This window comes from Pogoniulus pusillus, chromosome 32 (assembly GCF_015220805.1).
Source record: "Pogoniulus pusillus isolate bPogPus1 chromosome 32, bPogPus1.pri, whole genome shotgun sequence".
NCBI classification, from domain to species: Eukaryota; Metazoa; Chordata; class Aves; order Piciformes; family Lybiidae; genus Pogoniulus; species Pogoniulus pusillus.
In genome coordinates, this window is record NC_087295.1 from 2,807,257 (window position 1) to 2,830,407 (window position 23,151).

The 23,151-nt window shown below is 48.9% G+C and overlaps 1 protein-coding gene across 2 annotated transcripts in view; it reads left to right on the forward strand.

Moving 5' to 3' along the window:
• SEPTIN7 (septin 7) overlaps window positions 1–23,151 on the forward strand; it is a 57,399-nt gene that overhangs the window by 18,232 nt on the left and 16,016 nt on the right. For both annotated transcript variants that reach the window (XM_064169905.1, XM_064169906.1), the window contains exons 2-9: window positions 1,169–1,275; window positions 11,388–11,488; window positions 12,584–12,718; window positions 14,768–14,885; window positions 16,327–16,419; window positions 18,792–18,888; window positions 20,183–20,234; window positions 20,652–20,777. In XM_064169905.1, the coding sequence (XP_064025975.1) occupies window positions 1,169–1,275; window positions 11,388–11,488; window positions 12,584–12,718; window positions 14,768–14,885; window positions 16,327–16,419; window positions 18,792–18,888; window positions 20,183–20,234; window positions 20,652–20,777 (829 nt within the window). The remainder of the gene's footprint in view (window positions 1–1,168; window positions 1,276–11,387; window positions 11,489–12,583; window positions 12,719–14,767; window positions 14,886–16,326; window positions 16,420–18,791; window positions 18,889–20,182; window positions 20,235–20,651; window positions 20,778–23,151) is intronic.

The window sequence follows — 23,151 nt, forward strand, 5'->3', positions numbered from 1 at the left end:
AGAGCAGTGATCCTGGATGCTTAGGGGGATGTTCTTTGCAGAGAGAGTGCTTGGCATTGGAATGGGCTGCCCAGGGAGGTGGTGGAGTGGCTGTGGCTGGAGGTGTTGAAGCCAAGCCTGGCTGGGGCACTTAGTGCCATGGTCTGGTTGGTTGGGCAGGGCTGGGTGCTAGGCTGGGCTGGCTGAGCTTGGAGCTCTCTTCCAGCCTGCTTGATTCTGTGAGTCTACGAATGAGAAAGCAGCCATCTCCCAGAGGGGACTGACACAAAGCTGGAAGCTGAGCTGCACTGCGCTGCTTGCCCATTTCTGTTGGAGTAAGAATGGTGGAGGCTGAAAAGTTGGGGGAGCTTGGGAACAGGCCACATTCTCAACGTGCCACAGCAACCAACAGCTTAAAGAAAGCAGCAGCATTAAGACTTAAGGATCACAATTCTTCTATTATTATGGGAATGTGATACTTGCAGTTTCAATTTCTTTGTAGTGATAAAGTTATAATGAGAGCTGAGGGATAGAAACTGAAGTGGAAACCCTTATGCTTTGGCATGACTTTGGACTTTGCTGAGTTAAGAATCCATACTTAGCTATTTCAGTATTATTGTAGAGCCTGTTTGCCAGATTGGCAAAGCATTCCAGGGACTGCCAGTGGTCTCATTTGAACCCCTCAATGCCAAGTGAAGTGGCATTGGAATGGGCTGCCCAGGGAGGTGGTGGAGTGGCTGTGCCTGGAGGTGTTGAAGCAAAGCCTGAATGAGGCACTTAGTGCCATGGTCTGGTTGACTGGATAGGGCTGGGTGCTAGGTTGGGCTGGCTGAGCTTGGAGGTCTCTTCCAACCTGGCTGATCCCATGATGAAAGGAAGTCAGAGCAGGAATACAGCTTGTTCAGAAGATGGGATGTGTGGCAATACCATCTTTGTGTGTTGTAATGGGAGTGCAGACTGCAGTCTGTAGTACTGTACTGTGATCAGAGCAAGGCATGTCTGCAGCATTCAGCAGTGAGCTGGATTTGCAGGCTCTCAGACTGGGAAAGGTGAGAGTGTCTCAAAGCTTTAGTGTGCACTGCCTGTTTGCAGCTGTTTTATTTCATGGTGATTTGCAGTGCAGCTCTAAATGTTCATAACCCTGTGGTGCTCTCTTGGTTTTACTGAAAACTGTTTTGTTTTCTTCTAGGTGAATCTGGACTGGGAAAATCAACATTAATCAACTCATTATTCCTAACAGAACTGTATTCCCCAGAGTATCCAGGTCCTTCTCACAGAATCAAAAAGACTGTACAGGTATGTTTGGGTTAGGAAAAACCCTGCAGCTGTAACCATGTTGCTTGCAGTTTAGTCATGTCAGGTGGTTCAGTTGTCCTGTAAGCACCTAGAGAGAAACTTAAGCATGTTGGTTTGGAACCACCACTCAGAGGCAGGCTCAGGGGATTGAACATTCTTTTCTCCTGTGGGCTTCATGTGTTTAAGGATGATTATTTGAGGTGGACTTTCACAGAGCTCTGCTCTTCAATATGGACAGAGGAATCAGTGCACCCTCAGCAGGTTTGCAGATGGCACCAAGTTGTGTGGCACAGTCGACTTGCTAGAGGGCAGGGATCCATCCAGAGGGAGCTGGGCAGGCTGCAGAGGTGTGCCCAGGGCGACCTCATGACATTCAACAAGGCCAAGTGTAAGCTCCTGCACCTGGGTGGGTGCAATCCCAAGCACAGCTCCAGGCTGGGTGGGGAATGGCTGAGAGCAGCCCTGAGGAACAGGCCCTGGGGGTCTGGGCTGATGCAAAGCTCAACAGGAGCCTGCAGTGTGAGTGCAGCCCAGACACAACCCTGTGCTGGTCTGCAGCAAGAGCAGTGTGGGCACAGGGCAAGGGAGGGGATTCTGCCCCTTGGCTCTGCTCTCCTCAGACCCCACCTGCAGTCCTGGGGGCAGTTCTGGAGCTCCCAGCACAAGCAGGACATGGAAGTGTTGGAGCCAGTCCAGAGGAGGCCACCAAGATGCTGAGAGGGCTGCAGCAGCTCTGCTGTGAGGACAGGCTGAGAGAGTTGGGGCTCTGCAGCCTGGAGAAGAGAAGGCTTCCAGGAGACCTTGGAGTGGCCTTGCAGGATCTGAAGGGGGCTCCAGGAGGGCTGGGGAGGGACTATTGACAAGGTCTGGTAATGACAGGATGAGGAGGAATGGGTTTGAACTGGCAGAGAGGAGATTCAAAGTGGCTGTTAGGAAGAAGTTGTTTGCAGTGAGGGTGGTGAGACACTGGCACATCTTTGATCACATTCTGTGCCTCTGTCATCCATGACCTCCCTGGAGGTGTTCAGCACCAGGCTGGATGAGGCCTTGGGCAGCCTGCTCTAGCATGAGGTGTCTCAGCCTATGGCAGGGGGTTGGAACTGGCTGAGCTTTGAGGTCCCTTCCAACCTAAACCAATCTACGATTCTAAAAGCTTCATTAAAAAAAAACATTGCAGTGTGGAGGTTTTCTAAGGCATGTAAATTAAAAACAAAAAGGGGGAGGGGGTGTAAGAGGGGAGGAGAATGAAGGTTGGACCCTGGCTGCAAAGCCATTGCTGTTTTCCCTACTTGTGCTATGTGGCTTAAAGCTTGAGCATGACCTGGAGCTAGCTAAAACTCCTTCCAGGAGCAAGCTGAGGTCTGTCATGACTTAGCAAATAATATTATGGCAATTATTTGAATTAGGACCTATTACTTCATCTAATTAGCCTTTTTTATGTGTCCTTGTTCAGTAGCTTTCTTGCTTTGCAGTTTCATGTTGTGATGAATGAAAAATCAGCAAGTGTGGCTGTGTGAAGCAAAGAAACAAACTCTCTTGTTTCAGTGTCTTTGTTTAAATGAGGGTAAAATTGTTTCCCTCACTAGGAAAATTGTGTGTGCTAGCAGCTGTGGGCATGATGTGGAGGTCAAAGAGCTGCTGGTGGTTTGCATCCCAGGGGATTTGTAAGCCTCAGCTTAGGCTTTTGTAGGGTGGAGATAAGCCACACCACCAGAGCATCCTAATACCTTGGTGGAAATAGTTGCCCCTGCTCTTGTATTTGGACTTATTTACTGATCAGGAATTATACCAGGGAGTCTTGTAGAATAGTGGTTTGGTCTTGAGAACAGTTGCACTTCCCAGATGTGTTGTGTTTACTTCCTGGAAACCATAGGAAAACAGTTAGTAAGTGACTTGAGGTCAGATGAATTCCCAGTATAGGTTGGAGACTGAAAATGAACTCCCAGTATAGGCTGGGGACTGACCTGTTGGAAGTCAGAGAAGGGGAAAAGGATCTGGGGGTCCTAGCTGATGGGAGGTTGACTATGAGCCAGCAATGTGCTCTGGTGGCCAGCAGGGCCAATGCCATTCTGGGGTGCATTAGAAGGGCTGTGGTTATAGGTTGAGAGAGGTTCTCCTGTCCCTCTACTCTGCCCTGCTGAGGCCACATCTGGAGCACTGTGTCCAGTTTTGGCCCCTCAGTTCAACAGGGATATAGAAGTGCTTGGGAGAGTCCAGCACAGAGCCACAAAGCTGCTGAAGGGAATGGAACAGCTCTGTTAGGAGCAGAGCCTGAGGGGGCTGGGGCTGGGAGCTGGGAGAGGAGGAGACTGAGAGGTGACCTCAGCAATGGTTATAAAGATGTGCAGGTGAGTGCCAGGAGGCTGCAGCCAGGCTCTGCTGGGTGATGCCCAGTGCCAGCACAAGGGGCAATGGTGGAAGCTGAGGCAGAGGAAGTTTTATGTAAGCATGAGGAGGAATTTTTCCCTGTGAGGGTGACAGAGCCTGGAACAGGCTGCCCAGGGGAGTTGTGGAGTCTCCCTCTCTGGAGCTCTTCCAGACCTGGCTGTGTTCCTGTGTGATCTGGTCTGGGTGCTGCTGCCCTGGCAGGGGCATTGGACTGGCTGAGCTTTGGAGGTCCCTTCCAGCCCCTGACACTCTGTGACTGTGTGAAACTTGCTGAGAAATGCCTGGGGTGTGGAATATGTTTGCTCTGATTGTTTATTGGCTACTTTCAACACAATATGGTGAAGGTTTGATAAAGGCATTCAAAGTGGTCAAGCTGTGAGGAGCATCCAGCCTTGAATGCTGCCTAGGAAGTGCCAGCTGTGTGACCCACTTGCCTGGAGTGCATGGGAAAAGGGCTGCTTGGAAGAGGCTTTTCAGAGAAAGCTTCAAATTCCAAGACTTGAACTAATGTTTTCTATGAATCCCTTGGGGATCCTTGTAAATGAGATGATGGGATGCAGTTGGATGCTAAACTATGACTGACACTGGCTTACAGTGGTTTTCTGGATCCTTTCCAGATGGTGCTGCTTTCTCTGCTTTTGACCATGTATGGACACAGCCATTTAGGTTGGAAAAAGAGAGCTTCCTCCATGCTCTGTGGCAGGTTCTTCATCTGCTGTCTCTTAGCAGCAGACTCTACTGCTTCCAAGATAGGATGGATATGGTCTGGTTGTCCGAGGCTGTAGCCAGGTGGGGTTGGGCTCTGCTGCCAGGCAACCAGCAACAGAACAAGGGGACACAGTCTCAAGTTGTGCCAGGGCAGGTCTAGGCTGGATGTTGTTAGGAAGTTGTTAGCAGAGAGAGTGATTGGCATTGGAATGGGCTGCCCAGGGAGGTGGTGGAGTCACAGTCCCTGGAGGTGTCCAAGAAAAACCTGGATGGGGCACTTAGTGCCATGGTCTGGTTGCTTGGCCAGGGCTGGGTGCTAGGTTGGGCTCCTGAGCTTGGAGCTCTCTTCCAACCTGTTTGATTCTATAAATTACTATTTCTTGTCCTGCAGGTTTTTACTCTGATAACAAGAACCCTGCATGAATTTAAGGATAAACTGAAATCCTCAGCACCCAGTAAGATGTTAGCACTGTCTGCAGAGGTTGTTAGTGCAGGTCAGTTGTCAGAGAGCCACACTTTGGTTTTTACAGGCATGCAGGACAATTTGGCCTGGCATTTTCACCTCCTTTTCTTTTATCTCTCCCACAGAAACAAAAAATGTGGAGGGATGTTTTAGGCTCTCAGGAGGTGACAGGACTGGGGGGAAAGGAGCAAAGCTGCAGGTGGGTAGGTTCAGATTGGATGTGGGGAGGAAGCTTTTCAGCATGAGAGTGGTGAGAGGCTGGAATGGGTTGCTCAGGGAGGTGGTTGAGGCCCCATGGCTGGAGGTGTTTCAGGCCAGGCTGGCTGAGGCTGTGGGCAGCCTGCTCTAGGGTAGGGTGTCCCTGGGCATGGCAGTGGGGGTTGGAACTGTCTGATCCTTGTGGTCCCTTCCAACCCTGATTCTGTGATTCTGTTTCTGAGGCACTCCTGACCTTCCTTTTTTCCTTTGCCACAAACACATGTTCAAGATGATGCTTTATCAATTGCTTCTTTTGCCAAAGTCTTCTGCTGTGAATTCTGAATGATTTAATGGTTCCTGTTGGGAATTTTGGTGTTGGAGAGTAAAGCTGCTACCCTGTGGTGCCTGGCAAGAGAAGAGCTCTCAACATTGCCATGTCTAGTGTTTTGCAAGTCTTACAGCTTGGAGAGCTTGGCTGTAGGAGAGCTCTGTGGTTCCAGCATGAAAGATAGCAAAAAGAATGCAAGGAATCAGAAGCTAATCTCCTGTTTACTAAAGAGGAGTAAACTCTTGGCTGAGTTGACTCTGGCTGGGGATTACTGTCTTGAGTTCTGGCATCAGTTAATTGTGTGCAATAAAATCTCTCCATAGAGTACTTGACAGGGGAAAAAACATTCAGCACAGTGACAGCAAGGATTTAAGGCACTGCACAAGTTCCTGCCTCCTTACAGCTTTGGGCTGCACCCCTTTGCACATGTTTCTACCTCCTTACAGCTTTGGACACCCTTTGCACATGCTCCTGCCTCATTACAGCTTTGGACACCCTTTGCACATGTTTCTACCTCCTTACAGCTTTAGGCTGCACCCCTCTGCATGTGTTTCTACCTCCTTACAGCTTTGGACACCCTTTGCACATGTTCCTACCTCCTTACAGCTTTAGGCTGCACCCCTCTGCATGTGTTTCTACCTCCTTACAGCTTTGGACACCCTTTGCACATGTTTCTACCTCCTTACAGCTTTGGACACCTTTGCACATGTTTCTGCCTCCTTACAGCTTTGGGCACCTTTGCACATGTTTCTGCCTCCTTACAGCTTTGGGCACCTTTGCACATGTTTCTGCCTCCTTATAGCTTTGGGCTGCACTCCTTTGCACATGTTTCTACCTCCTTACAGCTTTGGACACCTTTGCACATGTTTCTGCCTCCTTATAGCTTTGGGCTGCACTCCTTTGCACATGTTTCTACCTCCTTACAGCTTTGGGCACCTTTGCACATGTTTCTACCTCCTTACAGCTTTGGACTGCACCCCTTTGCACATGTTTCTGCCTCCTTACAGCTTTGGACACCTTTGCACATGTTTCTACCTCCTTACAGCTTTGGACACCCTTTGCACATGTTTCTACCTCCTTACAGCTTTAGGCTGCACCCCTCTGCATGTGTTTCTGCCTCCTTGCAGCTTTGGACTGGATGCCTTTGGAAGGATAGGAGCTGTACAGGCTAACTGCAGCTTGGTGCTGTCTGTAGCTAGAGGCTGTGGGTTGTGGTTTGGGATTTGTTTCCATATTGCTGTGCTTGCAGTAAGGCCTGCTCAAAGTAGGAGCTTGACTTGAGTGGCCTTGAAGCCCACCCCAACCTGGATTCTTCTGACTAGCACTCAGGTAGCTCAGTGTTGGGGCCCTTTGTGTTGTGAAGCTGCCTCTCTGATGTATCTTTGCTTTGGTGGGTGAGGAACCAGGTGATGCTGTCTGCATGCTGTAGATGGCCATAGTCTGCCTGAGTTTGTCTTTTGAGACCTGGCAGTGAAAGGAGTTGACCTGGCTTGGATAGGATCCCTCCTGATGTTTACTCAGGGGTTAAATGCAGAGCCTTTTCCTGTGCTTAGCTGCTGCTTTCTGTGTGTTCTCTTCTGAATTAGAGTGCTTGGGCAAGAGGAATTGAGTTTGACTTTCTGCATCACCTAAGCAGGCATTGCAAAGTCTTTGCAGAAGTGTTAGGGGTGGCTGTGAGTCTGTCTGACCTCTGTGAGCAGGGACATGCAAGTGTTGAGGCAGCACTGATGCCACCTCAAATCTTGAGCTGCTCAGGAGACCACTTGGATAGGATTCATCATCCAAGTTTGGGCTCACTGAATGCTCCTGCAGTGTTCACCAAGCTAAAGATAACTTTCCTTCCTCCCCTCAGCTAGGGTTCAGGAGCCTTGAGCAATGAGCAGCAGGGTGGCACTGTTGCCTGCCAGCCCATGAATGAGTTACTTACATGGCTGATTTCTTGCATCCATAGCCAGAAAACTGATCATTTCATAGAAATGGGCTTAGTAGCAGGGGGAAATCTGGTTGAGTGAGTCTCTCTCTCTGCAGATATTCAGAACCTACTTGGATGTGTTCCTGTGTGATCTGGTATAGGTGATCTTGCTCTGCAGGGATGGGTTGAACTTTGGAGGTGCCTTCCAGCCCCTGACACTCTGTGATGCTGTGTGAGCAGCTAGAGAGAGTCATCACACCACTGAGTTCGTCGTTGCTTACTGTTGTGGAGCAGGCTGATAGAGCAGCAGCGCACAGCACTTCCTCCAGCAGACAGACCTGAGGTTGCATTACCAGCACTGACTGGGAAGTTAGTAGAAAGATGGAGGTCATCAACTCTTAGCTGTTTACACTGTGTTTTCTGTGTCATGATATGCTTAAGCTCTTTGGCATGCTTGCTGCGAGCTGGCCGAGTGAGCTGCAGCTGGGTGGCCACCACTCCAGGCATGTGTTCCCACGCCCAGGTCTTGCATCATGCCTTCTGCTGCTGCAGCTGCCTTCTGAGCCAGGTCTGCAGCAGTGACCTGAGCTGACAGGAGCCAATCCCTTACAGTCACATGAGGTCTAGCTCAGCAGATTGCAGCCAGGTTGGTTTACTTTCCAAGAGCAATCTGTTTGTAGCAGGAACCCATCATGTTCTGTGATTCCTTTCCCAAGCATTACACTTCCATAGGATCATAGAATCAGGCAGGTTGGAAGAGACCTCCAAGCTCAGCCAGCCCAACCTAGCACCCAGCCCTGCCCAATCAACCAGACCATGGCACTAAGTGCCCCAGCCAGGTTTTTCTTGGACACCTCCAGGGACTGTGACTGCACCACCTCCCTGGGCAGCCCATTCCAATGCCAATCACTCTCTCTGCCAACAACTTCCTCCTAACACCCAGCCTAGACCTGCCCTGGCACAACTTGGGACTGTCCCCTTGTTCTGTTGCTGCTTGCCTGGCAGCAGAGCCCAACCCCACCTGGCTACAGCCTCCCTGCAGGCAGCTGCAGGCAGCAATGAGCTCTGCCCTGAGCCTCCTCTGCTGCAGGCTGCACCCCCCCCAGCTCCCTCAGCCTCTCCTCACAGGGCTCTGCTCCAGGCCCCTCCCCAGCTTTGGCGCCCTCCTGTGGACACCTTCCAGCACCTCAACATCTCTCTGCAATGGAGGAGCCCAGAACTGGACACAGCACTCAAGGTGTGGCCTGAGCAGTGCTGAGCACAGGGGTGGGCAGAAGAACCTCCCTTGTCCTGCTGCCCACACTGCTCCTGAGCCAGGCCAGGATGCCATTGGCTCTGCTGCCCACCTGGGCACTGCTGCCTCATCTTCAGCTCCTCTCTCCCAGCACCCCCAGCTCCCTCTCTGCCTGGCTGCTCTCAGCCACTCTGGCCCCAGCCTGTAGTGCTGCTTGGGGTTGTTGTGACCAAAGTGCAGAAACCTGCACTTGGCCTTGTTCAGTCTCATCCCATTGGCCTCTGCCCACCCATCCAGCCTGTCCAGGTCTCTCTGATAAAGAATAAATGCTTTTCTTAAAAAAAAACAATAAAAGGACTAAAACTGTGGAGTCTAAGATGGTTGAGGGGAAGATTAGCTTTGAGAAGTGTTGTTTTCCTTGACATGGCCAAAGTGCACAATTCATAAAGTGTGGTGCCTGAGGTTTAGGCTGGACTCTGTCTGATAGTGGAGCCAAATGGTTGCTTCCACAAAGATGGGAGCTGGAGGGCTGGAGCAGCTCTGCTATGAGGATAGGCTGAGGGAGCTGGGAGTGTTCAGCCTGAAGAACAGAATACTCCAGGGGGACCTCAGAGCTGCTTTCCAATATCTGAAGTAATCCACAGGATGGAAGCAGAGGCACTTTTCCTAAGGGTGTCTAGCAGTAAGACAAGGGGGAATGGTTTGAGCAGAGTTAATATCTCCAGCATAAAGAAGGGCATAAAACTGTTGGAATGAGTCCACAGGAAGGCCACAAAGATGATGCAAGAGCTGGAGCAACTCTGCTGTGAGAGCAGTCTGAGGGAGCTGGAGGTGTTCAGCCTGGAGAAGGAAAGCTTCTGGGGGCACCTCAAAGCTGCCTTCCAATACGTGAAGGGGTCCTGCAGGGAGGCTGCAGAGAGACTTTTCATCAGGCTGTCTAGCAGTAGGACAAGGAGGAATGGTTTGAAGCTGAGGGGAGAGTAGGTTTAGAGTGGATCTTAGGAAGAAATTCCTCAGTGTGAGGGTGCTGAGAGTCTGGAATAGGCTGCCCAGGGAGGCTGAGGCTACCTTCTCTCTAGGGGTGTTCAAGGCCAGGTTGGATGAAGCCTTAATCAGCTGAATCTAGCTGAGAGGTGTCCCTCCTAATGGTAGGGAGGTTGGAGTGGATGATCTCTGAGGTCCCTTCCAACCTGAGCCACTCTGTGATTTGATCCTGGCATTAGTGTTGTTGGGTAGAGGTTCTCCTATTTCACCTGGGCTTAAAATACTACAATGCATTAAACCAATAAAATATAGAATCATAGAGTCATCCAGGTTGGAAGAGACCTCCAAGATCATCCAGTCCAACCTATCCATCCAGTCCAACCTATCCATCCAAGATCATCCAGTCCAGCCCTATCCATCCAGTCCAACCTATCCATCCAAGATCATCCAGTCCAACCTATCCATCCAGTCCAACCTATCCATCCAAGATCATCCAGTCCAGCCCTATCCATCCAGTCCAACCTATCCATCCAAGATCATCCAGTCCAGCCCTATCCATCCAGTCCAGCCCTATCCATCCAGTCCAACCTATCCATCCAAGATCATCCAGTCCAACCTATCCATCCAGTCCAACCTATCCATCCAAGATCATCCAGTCCAACCTATCCATCCAGTCCAACCTATCCATCCAAGATCATCCAGTCCAACCTATCCATCCAAGATCATCCAGTCCAGCCCTATCCATCCAGTCCAACCTATCCATCCAAGATCATCCAGTCCAGCCCTATCCATCCAGTCCAACCTATCCATCCAAGATCATCCAGTCCAGCCCTATCCATCCAGTCCAACCTATCCATCCAAGATCATCCAATCCAGCGCTATCCATCCAGTCCAACCTATCCATCCAAGATCATCCAGTCCAACCTATCCATCCAGTCCAACCAATCCATCCAAGATCATCCAGTCCAACCTATCCATCCAGTCCAACCTATCCATCCAAGATCATCCAGTCCAGCCCTATCCAATCAACTAGACCATGGCACTAAGAGTTTCATCCATCTTTCCTTGAACATCTCCAAGGACATTGTCTTCCATCTGCATCCTACCTCTGGGTCATCACTGAAGTCCTGCATAGTTCCATGTGTTCCTTAACCATCGAAGTTACTTAAATGATGACCTTCTAAAAATCACTGATGGTTGTGAGGTTGTTGGGATCTTAGAAGGAAAGCAGAGCTGCAGTGTCCTTCTGAAGCAGAAGAGTTAGCAGTTGTGTGGTGCTTTGGGTGTTCCCTACCCCCCCTCCTCTTAAGAAAATCACCCAGACTAGACTCAGCCTATCTGGAAATTGAAGAATGAAGCTTTGTATTTACAGCTTAGCACAACATCCAAGCAGATAGTTACCATCTCTTCAGCTGTAGACAGCAATATACAAGTTTAAAAGGTAATACAGAAACACAGCAGCCCTCCCTGAAAGCAGAGTCCCAGGAGGGGCTCCCAACCACCCTTCCACCTCCTCTCCACCCCTCTACCTTATCCCAGACTTTGCTTTATGTTCAAGGTGAGTTTGGAGAGTTGGCCAGGGGGGTTAGGAAGCAGAGGGATTAGTGTGGCAGCAAGTTAGAGAGAGAGTGAAGTGCATGCAGCCAGAGCCAGAGAGAGCAACTCTGTTATCTGTATTCATGTTCTTGTTCTTAGCCATCTCAGCAAGCCTATGAGTGCAGCAGACATCACCTTTGTTTCCTTTTCACAGCCTAGCATCTAATTCCTCTCACTAAACTATCCCAGCTAGGCTCAAACTAGCACAAGTTGTCTGCTGTTGATTTTCCCACTGTTTGAGGTTGCTGACAAAGCTGCTGCAATGAATGAATGAATTGATCTTGCCTCCTCCACATTGCAGGTCGAGCAGTCCAAGGTTTTAATCAAGGAGGGAGGAGTTCAGTTACTACTCACAATAGTTGACACACCAGGATTTGGAGATGCTGTGGATAATAGCAATTGGTAAGGCAACCTTTCTGTTATGTCTTCTCTCACAACCATCCCTCAGTCGTGCCTGGGGGGTGTGTGTCTGTGTCAGGCAGACCTTGGGACGTTTATTGTTCTCTTTAAAGGCACAGTTAAAATATTGACACTTTTAAGCTTGCTGCTTGGCTGAAAGCTTCTGATTGCTCTAGCTTCAAGGACCTTTCCTTTTTTGTCTCACTGGACTGAAATGCTGTCAGCTCTTCCCTTGAAAGTGAATGCAGCATTTGTCTCTTGATCCACAAGTGCAGGGTGCAGAACCAGCTTGGATGCTGTCACAAGATGTGACCAGTAAAGCCTATTCCTTTGGCTGCTGCTCTTAAGTGTTCTATTTAATGCTCTTACAATGAAGGTAATTGTGTTGGAAAGGTTTTTGTTCTCTTTTTCTGGTGAGCTCACAGATTATATCTTCAGAGCTGTGAAACTCAGAGCTTTGTAACTGCCTCAAAGCCTCTTGTGGCCAGCAGGGCAAGAGAGGGGATTCTGCCCCTTTACTCTGCTCTTTTGAGGCTCCACATCAAATACTGCATCCAGTTCTGGTATCTCCAGCATAAAGAAGGGCATAAAACTGTTGGAATGAGTCCACAGGAAGGCCACAAAGATGATGCAAGAGCTGGAGCAACTCTGCTGTGAGAGCAGCCTGAGGGAGCTGGGGGTGTTCAGCCTGGAGAAGGAAAGCTTCTGGGGGCACCTCAAAGCTGCCTTCCAATACGTGAAGGGGTCCTGCAGGGAGGCTGCAGAGAGACTTTTCATCAGGCTGTCTAGCAGTAGGACAAGGAGGAATGGTTTGAAGCTGAGGGGAGAGTAGGTTTAGAGTGGATCTTAGGAAGAAGTTCCTCAGTGTGAGGGTGCTGAGAGTCTGGAATAGGCTGCCCAGGGAGGCTGTGGCTGCCTCCTCCCTTGATCGGCAGAGTCTGGCTGAGAGGTGTCCCTGCTCATGGCGAGGAGGTTGGAGTGGATGATCTCTGAGCTCCCTTCCAACCTGAGCCATTCCATAAAGTGCTTTTACATCTGTTTTTTCAGCAAAGACAAGAGTGAATAACCTCCACCTTTTCCTTCCTGTCACCTCTGCAGCTGGCAGCCAGTTATTGACTACATTGACAGTAAATTTGAGGACTACCTGAATGCAGAGTCTCGAGTGAACAGACGGCAGATGCCAGACAACAGAGTGCAGTGTTGTTTGTACTTCATTGCTCCTTCAGGACATGGGTTTGTACTGCTCTCTTTGATGGTCCTTTCTTTTCCCTCTTTCTGTGAGCTCAGCTGAACAGCCACTTTTGGTTTTCTTAGTTCCAAAGTAGGGTTTCCATAATGGAGGACCACACTTCATTTCAGGATGAGCTTTGATTTGTGTCCCCTGCCTATAGTGGGGGGGGGTTGGAACTGGATGAGCTTTGAGGTCCCTTCCAACCTAAACCATTCTGTGATGGAAAGAGGAAATCCTTTCAGTTTAAAATCGTTGTCAGCACTCTGAAGTCCAGAATATTATGGAATGGGCTGCCCAGGGAGGTGGTGGAGTCACCAACACTGGATGTGTTTAAAAGTAATTTGGGGATATGGTTTTGGATGATCCTTGTAGATTAGGGTTGTTGGTTGGACTTGGTGATCCTGAGGCTCTTTTACAACTGAGTGTTTCTGTGATCTGTCAAACATCAGACTGGTTAGAACACCAAAAAAAACCACCCCCATGATTGCACATTAGATGCATAAGAAGTAAACACTGTTAGAACAACTGAAATGAACAATGAACACCACAAATTTAGGTGCCCACCAGTGTGTGAACATCTCCCAGTGATCTGCCTTCTCTTCACACACTTCTCTTAGGTTGATACTGCAAGCAGCAGGGTTTTTCCTCTCCACTCTTGCTCTCTCTCCTTTGGTTTTGAGTTTGAGGTGGGAAGTTCTGTGCATTTATCAGCATGCTTTAGGTGTCATCCTTTGTCTGGAGACAATTCCAATCTAGACATTCTGGATAGTTTGGGTTTTTTTTTTCCTCAATTATTAGATAATCTTCCACCCCTGCTTAGTTGTTTTAACTTGATCAGGTTTCTATCTAGTGGTAAAAAGGGAGAATTGCATTTCCAGCATGTGTTAGATACGGCCTGACCATATCCAGAGGTGGTTGCTTAGCACAGTATAATTGGCTTATAACTGCTTAAATTTGTCAGGAGGTTCTGAAATGCCACCTTCAAAACCAGAAGGAGGAGAAGATGAGTATGGGTCAAACTAGTAAACATTGAAAGAAGTAGGAATGAAGGAATTCTGAGAATGTTCCATCAGGTAGTACAAAATCTCAGCAGCTCAGCTTCTGTAGCTGACACCAGAACAGTTCTCATTGTTCTGACTAGACAGAGAGGGCTCAAATTTGGAAAGAAATATTGGGAGGTGTGCCCAGGTGGGCAGCAGAGCCAATGGCATCCTGGGCTGGCTCAGGAGCAGTGTGGGCAGCAGGACAAGGGAGGTTCTTGTGCCCCTGTGCTCAGCACTGCTCAGGCTACCCCTAGAGTGCTGTGTCCAGTTCTGGGCTCCTCCATTGCAGAGAGATGTTGAGGTGCTGGAAGGTGTCCACAGGAGGGCGCCAAAGCTGTGAGGGGCCTGGAGCACAGCCCTGTGAGGAGAGGCTGAGGGAGCTGGGGGTGTGCAGCCTGCAGCAGAGGACGCTCAGGGCAGAGCTCATTGCTGTCTGCAACTACCTGAAGGGAGGCTGTAGCCAGGTGGGGTTGGGCTCTGCTGCCAGGCACCCAGCAACAGAAGAAGGGTACAGAGTCTGAAGCTGTGGCAGGGGAGGTGTAGGCTGGATGTTGTTAGGAAGTTGTTGGCAGAGAGAGTGATTGGCATTGGAATGGGCTGCCCAGGGAGGTGGTGGAGTCACCATCCCTCAAAGCTCCCCTGAGCTCTGAGGTCCCTTCTGACCCTGGCAGTTCTGTGACTTTGAGAAAGCAAAGCTGCATGTGTGAGCAGATGATTCACAGGTGTGCACTCTGTCCAGCCTGACAACAGGAACTTCACTACCCTCACAGAAGTGCTCTTAAATGAGCACAATTTCAGCTAGCAGCAGTCTCATGGCTATTAGTAGTGTTTACTGAAAGCTTACTCATCTGCTGTTGCACAGTTCTAGCAGCTGCAGGTAGCCTTTAGAATTTCACTCCAGCACCTACCATGAATCAGTGTCTTTAGAGCAGCTGTCAGGCCAAATCTCTCCACCAGTTTGTACTCTCTTGTCTTTGCAACCTACAAAGCTCTGCTGCTCTCTTTCAGGCTGAAGCCTTTGGACATTGAGTTTATGAAACGCCTGCACGAAAAGGTGAACATCATTCCCCTCATTGCCAAAGCAGACACACTTACACCTGAGGAGTGCCAGCAGTTCAAAAAACAGGTGAGCTCAAAGAGTCCTTATTTACCACCTGGGGTGATGTACTAAGTTGATCTTCTCTCAGGCAACCAGTTGGAGGGGTGCAGCCTGCAGAAGAGGAGGCTCAGGGCAGAGCTCATTGCTGGCTACAGCTACCTGAAGGGAGGCTGTAGCCAGGTGGGGTTGGGCTCTGCTGCCAGGTAAGTGTCAACAGAACAAGGGGGGACAGTCTGAAGCTGTGCCAGGGGAATGTCTAGGCTGGATGTTGTTAGGAAGTTGTTGGCAGAGGGAGTGATTGGCACTGGAATGGGCAGCCCAGGGAGGTGGTGGAGTGTCTGTGGCTGGAGGTGTTGAAGCCAAGCCTGGCTGGGGCACTTAGTGCCATGGTCTGGTTGTTTGGCCAGGGCTGGGTGCTAGGTTGGGCTGGCTGAGCTTGGAGCTCTCTTCCAACCTGCCTGATTCTATGGTTCTGTGGAAATGGGAGATTAGAAGAGAAGGCTGATCAATGTGTACATATATATGAGGGGTGGGTGTCAAGTGGCTGGGGCCAAGCTCTTTTTGGTGGTCAGCAGCAATAAGACAAGGAGCAGCAGCTACAAACTGGAACAGAGAAGGTTTCACCTCAGCGTGAGGAGAAACTGCTTTACAGTGGGAGTGACAGAGCCCTGGAGCAGGCTGCCCAGAGAGGTTGTGGAGTCTCCTTCTCTGGAGGCTTTCAAACCCCTCCTGGATGCATTTCAGTGTGGATTACCCTAGGGGATCCTGCCTTGGCAGGGGAGTTGGACTCCATCTGTGGAGGTCCCTTCCCACCTCTATAAAGTTCTGTGATTTAACTTCTTCCACACAAAGTTCAAAGCCCCAAGCAACAACTGGAGACAACAAAGCTAAGTGATTTCTCTCTCTAGATTTAATTATTTCTGGGTGAAACAAGCTTAGTTCTGTCCTCAGGGGAAGAGGTTTCAAGTCTAACATGATCTTGGCAAGGGAAATGATTCACTGCAGAGATAAAAATCAAGAAGGGAGGAAGGGAACTTAAGAGATTTTAAGGTGCCTAACAGAAGGCTTGGTGGTGTGCTTGGGCTTTGGGGTTTTGGTGCTTGGGTTCTTGTTGTGATTTTGGGTTTGTTGGTGTTATTTCCATTGTTTCTTTGCTTCCTGGGACAGGGCTGGGTGCTAGGTTGGACTGGATGAGCTTGGAGGTCTCTTCCAACCTGGCTGATTCTATGATTCTATAACTTCTAGGGATGGGAGCCTCAACCACCTCTCTGTTCCAGTGCTAATAACCATGCTAATAATCCCTAATGGTGTTAAAGATGCAGGTTTTGTGGTGTCAGTTACATTGATATGCAGAGATCTTCATAACCAAGAGAAGGAAGCAAGATATATATGAATATATATATATACATATATATATATATATATGAATTCCTGACCCAACTAATGTTTGCTTGTTGCTTTGTTTTAGATAATGAAAGAAATCCAAGAACACAAAATCAAAATCTATGAATTCCCAGAAACAGATGATGAAGAAGAAAATAAGCTTGTGAAAAAGATAAAGGTAAATCATCTTCTTTTGGAAGAACTGCTTGCTGAGGTCTGGGGGGGTAGGGGAGGGTGAGGAGTGAAAACGTGGTTGTGAATGAAGTGCTCACCAAAACCTTTAGGAGGTGAAAGGGAATCAGCTGGAAAGCTGTTCTAGGAGTGCCTCAGCTCAGGCCATGAGTGACACTGGTGGAGAATTTAAGTCCTTTAGTGACTGAAATTGGAATGAAAACACAAGGCTCTGGTGAGGCCACACCTCGAGGGTTGTGTTCAGCTTTGGGCACCTCAGTACAGGAGGGATGTGGAGGTGCTGGAGGCAATGCAGAGAAGGGCAAGGAAGCTGGAGAAGAGCCTGGAGAATAAATCTGATGAGGAGTAACTGAAGGAGCTGGGGCTGGGTAGTGTGAAACAGAGGAGGCAGAGGGGAAACTTTATCACTGTCTACCACTACATGAAAGGAGGTTGTGGAGAGGTTGGTGCTGGTCTCTTCTCACAGGTAAGCAGTGACAGAACAAGAGGCAACAGCCTCGAGCTGCCACTGGGCAGGTTTAGACTGGACATTAGGAACCATTGGTCAGGCATTGGAATGGACTGCCCGGGGAGGTGCTGGAGTCACCAACCCTGGATGTGTTTAGAAGTCGTTTGGTTGTGATGCTTGGGGACATGGTTTAGGGTGCACCTTGTAGAGTAGGGTTCTAGGCTGGACTTGGTGATCCTGAGGGGCTTTGCCAGCCTGCATGATTGTGTGATTTAATACACTCTTCAAAGATGAGACTTTCTTTTTATTCCATCCCTACACCATTTTTATCCACCTACCACACTGTGTTTGGTTCTGAACCCTGCAGGAGGCAAGGGTTGCCCTTCAGAGGGATGCACTGGCACAGTCTGTACAGTACAGTTAATTGCTCTCCAGCTAATTGATATCCTGAAACCTTAACGGAGACAAATGGCTACAGGAAACCCAAAGGACTGCCAGGCTGCTGAAAGGCTTTGGCTGTGTTTACTCATGGATTTGGTTTTGCAGAATCAGAATGTTGGGAGTTGGGAAGCACCTCAAAAGGTCATCCAGTCCAACCCCCCCTGCCAGAGCAGCATCACCTAGAGCAGGTCACACAGGAGCACATCCAGGCAGGTTTTGAATGTCTCCAGAGGAGGAGACTCCACAACCTCTCTGGGCAGCCTGTTCCAGGGCTCTGGCACTCCCACAGGGAAAGTTTTCCCTTATGTTCATGTGGAACCTTCTCTGCTCCAGCTTGCCCCCAGTGCCCCTTGTCTTGTCCTTGCACATCCCTGAGCAGAGCCTGGCTCTGTCCTCCTGACACTGCCCTGCACATCTTTATCTACATGAATGAGGGCAGCCCTCAGGCTCCTCTGCTCCAAGCCCCAGCTCCCTCAGCCTGTCCTCAGCAGGGAGATGTTCCACTGCCTGCAGCAGCTTTGTGGCTCTGTGCTGGACTCTACCAAGCAGTTCCCTGAGATCCTTCTTGAACTGCAGCATCCAGAAGTGGACACAGTATTCCAGATGCAGCCTCGTCAGGGGAGAGTAGAGAGGGAGGAGAGCCTCTCTCGACCTCCTCATCTACTCCAGGATGCTCTTGGCCTTGGCCAGAAGAGCACATTCCTGGCTCATGGTCACTGTTGTCCACCAGGATTCCCTGGTCCTTTTCCCCAGAGCTGCTCTCCAACAGCTCAACTTCCAGCCTCATCCCAGTGAGTGTTCTGTTATGTTGGAGTCAGTCTTGTGTGGGTTTCTTCTGCTGTCTGTTCAGTAGCTTTAACAGCCTGTAAGGGTATTTTTGTTCCAGTGCTAGATAAACACAAGTGGGAGATATTTTGGGACTAAGCCTCAAAGAGAAGAGCAGAATAAAAACATGATGAAAAGTCCAAAATGCTTAGCTTTGGACCCTGTCCCTTTCAACTATGTGAAGCAGCTCTTGGCTCCTTTGCTGCTTGTTAACACTGGAGGGATCTTTTGGTTCAGCTGAAAACAAGAGCTTGAAGTAATCCTTTGCCAAACCTTTGCAGACTGAGTACAGAATCCAAAGTACCAATCCCTGTAACCAGTGAGGATGAGAACAGGTAAAGAATTACTGTGCAGGGAAGTAAATAGGAAGTGTTTTGCCTGTTACTTAGCTTACTAAGTAGCAGCAATATCTATTTCTTAACTAGAGTTACAACCTAGAGCAGTGCAAGGGATTCCAGACCTCTCTCTGTGTGTATATATATATGTGTGTCATGAAACTAGCCAGAGGTCTTGCAACTTGAGGTCAGCTGCACTGCAGAGTTACAGCAGCAAAGCAGCTGACAGCAAGTTTCTGCAGAGGCATTCTTGCAGCTCTCTTTTGGCAGCACCACTGCTGAGTGTTCAGCTCCTCTTTTCTCTTGCAGGACCGTTTGCCTCTGGCTGTGGTGGGGAGCAACACGATCATCGAAGTCAATGGCAAGAGGGTGAGAGGAAGGCAGTACCCATGGGGTGTTGCAGAAGGTAAGGCTTTCTCAGGGGGTGTTTTTATCCATTTAAGGCTTACTTCACATTAGTCTTGACTTGACTTGTTGGAAATGCTTCATTGGAATGTGCTCTGCTCTGGAAATGTATGAAATGTATCATTTTGTTATTTTCAGAGTCACAGAATAGCTCAGGTTGGAAGGGACCTCAGAGAGCATTTACTTCAACCTTCCCCTAGAACAGGGCTCTCAAGGCCTCATCCAACCTGGTCCTGAACACCTCCAGGGAGGTTGTGGATGACAGAATCACAGTATGTGATCCACAACCTGCCTGGGCAGCCTGTGCCAGAGCCTCACCACCCTCCCACTGAAGAACATCTTCCTAAGATCCAGTGTAGCCCTGCTCTGCCTAAACACCTCCAGGGAGGTTGTGGATCACAGAATCACAGAATGTGATCCAAAACTTCCCTGAGCAGCCTGTGCCAGACTCTCACCACCCTCCCACTGAAGAACTTCTTCCTAAGCTCCAGTCTAACCCTGCTCTCCCTCAGCTTCAAACCATTCCCCCTTGTCCTATTGCTAGACACCCTTAGGAAAAGTGCCTCTGCAGCCTCCCTGTAGATTCCCTTCAGGCACTGAAAGGCAGCTCTGAGGTTCCCCCAGAGTCTTCTCTAAGCTGAAGAACCTCAGCTCCCTCAGCCTGTCCTCAAGGGCTGGAACACCACCAATATCCAACCTTCCTTTGGTTAATTAATAAAGAACTAAATCCACCTTAAAATGAAGATTCTGCAGTTTCCTTTGGTGGGGCAGGGAGAAACAGTCTGCTTTAAATCTGTCTTAGAACCATGGAATGGTCTGGCTTGGAAGGGACCTCCAAAGCTCATCCAGCCCAACTCCCTCTGCAGTCAGCAGGGACATCCTCAATTAAATCAGACTGCCCATGAGGTCTTCTAAAAGATGGTAGCTGCACCTAGCCTGTGGTCTTCAGGTGGTGTCTGATCCTCCAAAGGATCATAAACTGGCAGAAGTGTGTTTCTCATCTGGGTGCTTGATTCTCCTGTGCTGAGTTGGAGTGTGCCTGTGTGGGTTAGGGAAGCACAGGAAGTTTAGTTGGTACTTCATGGTGATACATGCTTAATGCTCTCCTCCATACTGCTTGAGGAAGGAAGGGCTGCAAGTCATTGCTTGTTGGGATGAGCACAGGGGCTGGGAGACACCTAACAGCCTTAGCTCTGTCTAAGACACACATTTGCTGTCTAAGACACACATTTGCTTGGCCTGTCAACCCAAACTGACCTTTTTATTTTCCTTCCTTCCCTTCTTGTTTTTTTCAGTTGAAAATGGTGAACACTGTGACTTCACAATCCTGAGGAACATGTTGATAAGGTAAGTTAGCTTACAGCCAGCCTTGTTTTCTTGTGCAGCCAAGAGACTATAAAGCCAGAAATTCTTCACAGAGAGAGTGATTCGCCCCTGGAATGGACTGCCCAGGGAGGTGGTGGAGTCACTGTGCCTGGAAGTTGATAATTCCTCCTCAGAAAGCCTTACACAGCACTAATTTAAATCATAGAATCAAGCAGGCTGGAAGAGACCTCCAAGCTCCTCCAGTCCAACCTAGCACCCAGCCCTGGCCAATCAACCAGACCATGGCACTAAGTGCCTCAGCCAGAAGGAGAACACGATAGGGAACAAGACATCACTGGAGGGCTAGAACTCCCATTTCAAGCTGCCAAACGAGCATGCAGTGATTGTTTTTGGTATTTCTATTTGTGTACCAAGCTGCTAACTGACACTTCTTGGCAGAACTCACATGCAGGACCTGAAGGACGTCACTAACAATGTCCATTATGAGAACTACAGGAGCAGGAAGCTGGCAGCTGTTACGTACAACGGTGTCGACAACAACAAAAACAAAGGGCAGCTAACAAAGTAAGTTCCTCTCCAGGTTGTATTGCACTGTTTGGTTTTTCAGTTGGTTTAGGGCTGTCTGGTGGGATTTAGGGGGTTGAGGGTTTTTAAATGCCTGGTTTTATCTGCATGTGTCATCCAGTCAGTTGCCTGTTGACTGTGTTGTGATTTGAGCACCCCACACCCCTCACTTTCTCTGTCTCGCTCAGGTTTACACCAGTGTTAAATAACAGGGGTCAGATTCAGGTCTGAAGAGAGTCTTTTCCATTGCCCATTTTTGTTTTGAGTTCTTGTTTCACTGCTACTCGTTGCCAAGTTTTTGTGCCTTGGTGTTTCTGTTTTGGTTGCTCCACTGGTTTGGGGGATTATTGGTGCTTGCGAATGCTCCATACTCAGTTTTAGAGAAGAATGGGTTAAAACACCTTTAGAAACTTGGCAAATCCAGACCTACTACTTCCATCTTTGAAATGCTGCCCTGACTGCTTCTATGGCAGGAAAATCATTGCAGCACCTTTTATCTTTTGAGAGCAGAGTTGCATCATCCCCCCCATCCCCCCTCAGTCAGTTGCTGGTAGCGTTGCTGTGATTTCCTTTTTAGCTAGAATTCACACTGAGAAGGTCTGGAGTTCCTCTGGTTTCTGGAGCATGCTTCCATTTGCCTTTCCTGCCATCTCAGAGCCCTCTGTTGTCCCCACCTGACTCTTTCTAGTTCAATTTGCCTTTTGGAGCAGCTTTCTCCGTAAGAAATCTGTCACTTGGCACACTGCAGTACCGCAGCTCAGAGGTGCTCTCAGTTTTTCCTCTTTCCCAAGAGAAGAAACAAATTGCCTCTGTTTGCTTGATTTGATTTGGCCACCTAAAGATGGCAAAACCAACTGCAAACTTGTAAGAAATAACTCTGAGCCTTTCCTTAGAGTTTGCTCCTCCAAACACAGGGTGACTGAGTAAGAAATCAGATTCCTGCATGCACACCCTGGTTCTGAGGCAGCTGCTGGGACTCTTTTCTTGCTACCTTATCTACATGTTGAAGTTGCAGCATTTCTTTAGTTGATATTTATTTTTAAAGCCTTTTTTTCTCCCCCCTCAGGCTGCTTGCAGCTTTGAATCTAGCACAGCTAAGCAACACAGAAGGAATTTTGCTGATAGTCACATGTCTTCCTGGTGATGAATTGAGAGAGGGAAGAGCAGATAGGAAGAGTTTATCTCTGCATCCCCTTAGGAATTTTCTGCTTGCCTTTTGAAAGCCATGTCTGTGCTTCAAAATACAGCAGTGTTTGACTTGTCCTCTAGAAACCTGATCACAGAATTGTCAGGGTTGGAAGGGACCTCAAGGATCATCCAGTTCCAGTCCCCCCACCTCGCACCTAGATCAGGTTGCCCAGAGCCATATCCAGCTTGGCCTTTAAAAACCTCCAGGGATGAGGCTTCCACTGCCTCCCTGGGCAAGCTGTTCCCTTTCACAGGAGGCAGATGGGATGTGTCTCTAGTTGAGTGGAAACCTGCTGTGATGCTGTCTGCTGGTGTGACAAGCACACTGCTAGACACAGCCTGCAGCTCTCAGCACTCCAGTGCTGCTGGTCTTCTGGAAGCTGGGAGAGGGAGATGGAAGAGGAGATGCACAGAGTGCTGCTTGCTCTGTTCCAAAAGTTCCTCTCTTCCTCCTGGCAGCTGTTGGAAGCCTGAGCTGACCTTTTGTGCCTTTCCAACAGTTGTATTTTTATGGCTTTAGCAGAGCTTTGTTTTTCTTGCAGCTGTTAACATATTTCTTTTGACCAAAAATGCAAATGTGAAAGCAAACAGGAGTATGTGCTGCAGGTTTTGATGATGGAAGCAGCTCCAATTGATCAGCTGAAGTTCAACTGATCGTTTTCTTCTCTGATTTCTCCTTTGGTTGGGTGAGAATTGGACTGTTCTGTAAGTAACTCACCCTTAGAGCCATCTAAAATATGTATCTCCTATCATTATGCAACTCTGGTTGCTTTTTAATTGGAGATTTTCAACATCATCCCAACCACTACAAAAAAAACCTAAACCAAACCATAATGTCAGGGTTAACCTTCACACCAATGGCAAACTTGTCTCTTCCAGCTGTGGCAGTTGTAATTTCACAGTGTGCTCTGTGATGGGAGAAAATTGGGCATTTGCTCTGAGATGGAAACGTTTTCACTTGAGAAATCATTGCAGGCTGCTGTATGATGCTGCTGTCTCCAGTGAGTTGCAAAGTCAAACCTTGGTTGTCATGTTGTGCCCTGTAAAGATGAGGCTCAGGCACCCCCCGAGCTGTTGTGCACTGTAAAGATGAGGCTCAGGCACCTCCCGAGCTGTTGTGCACTGTAAAGATGAGGCTCAGGCATCTCCCGAGCTGTTGTGCACTGTAAAGATGAGGCTCAGGCAC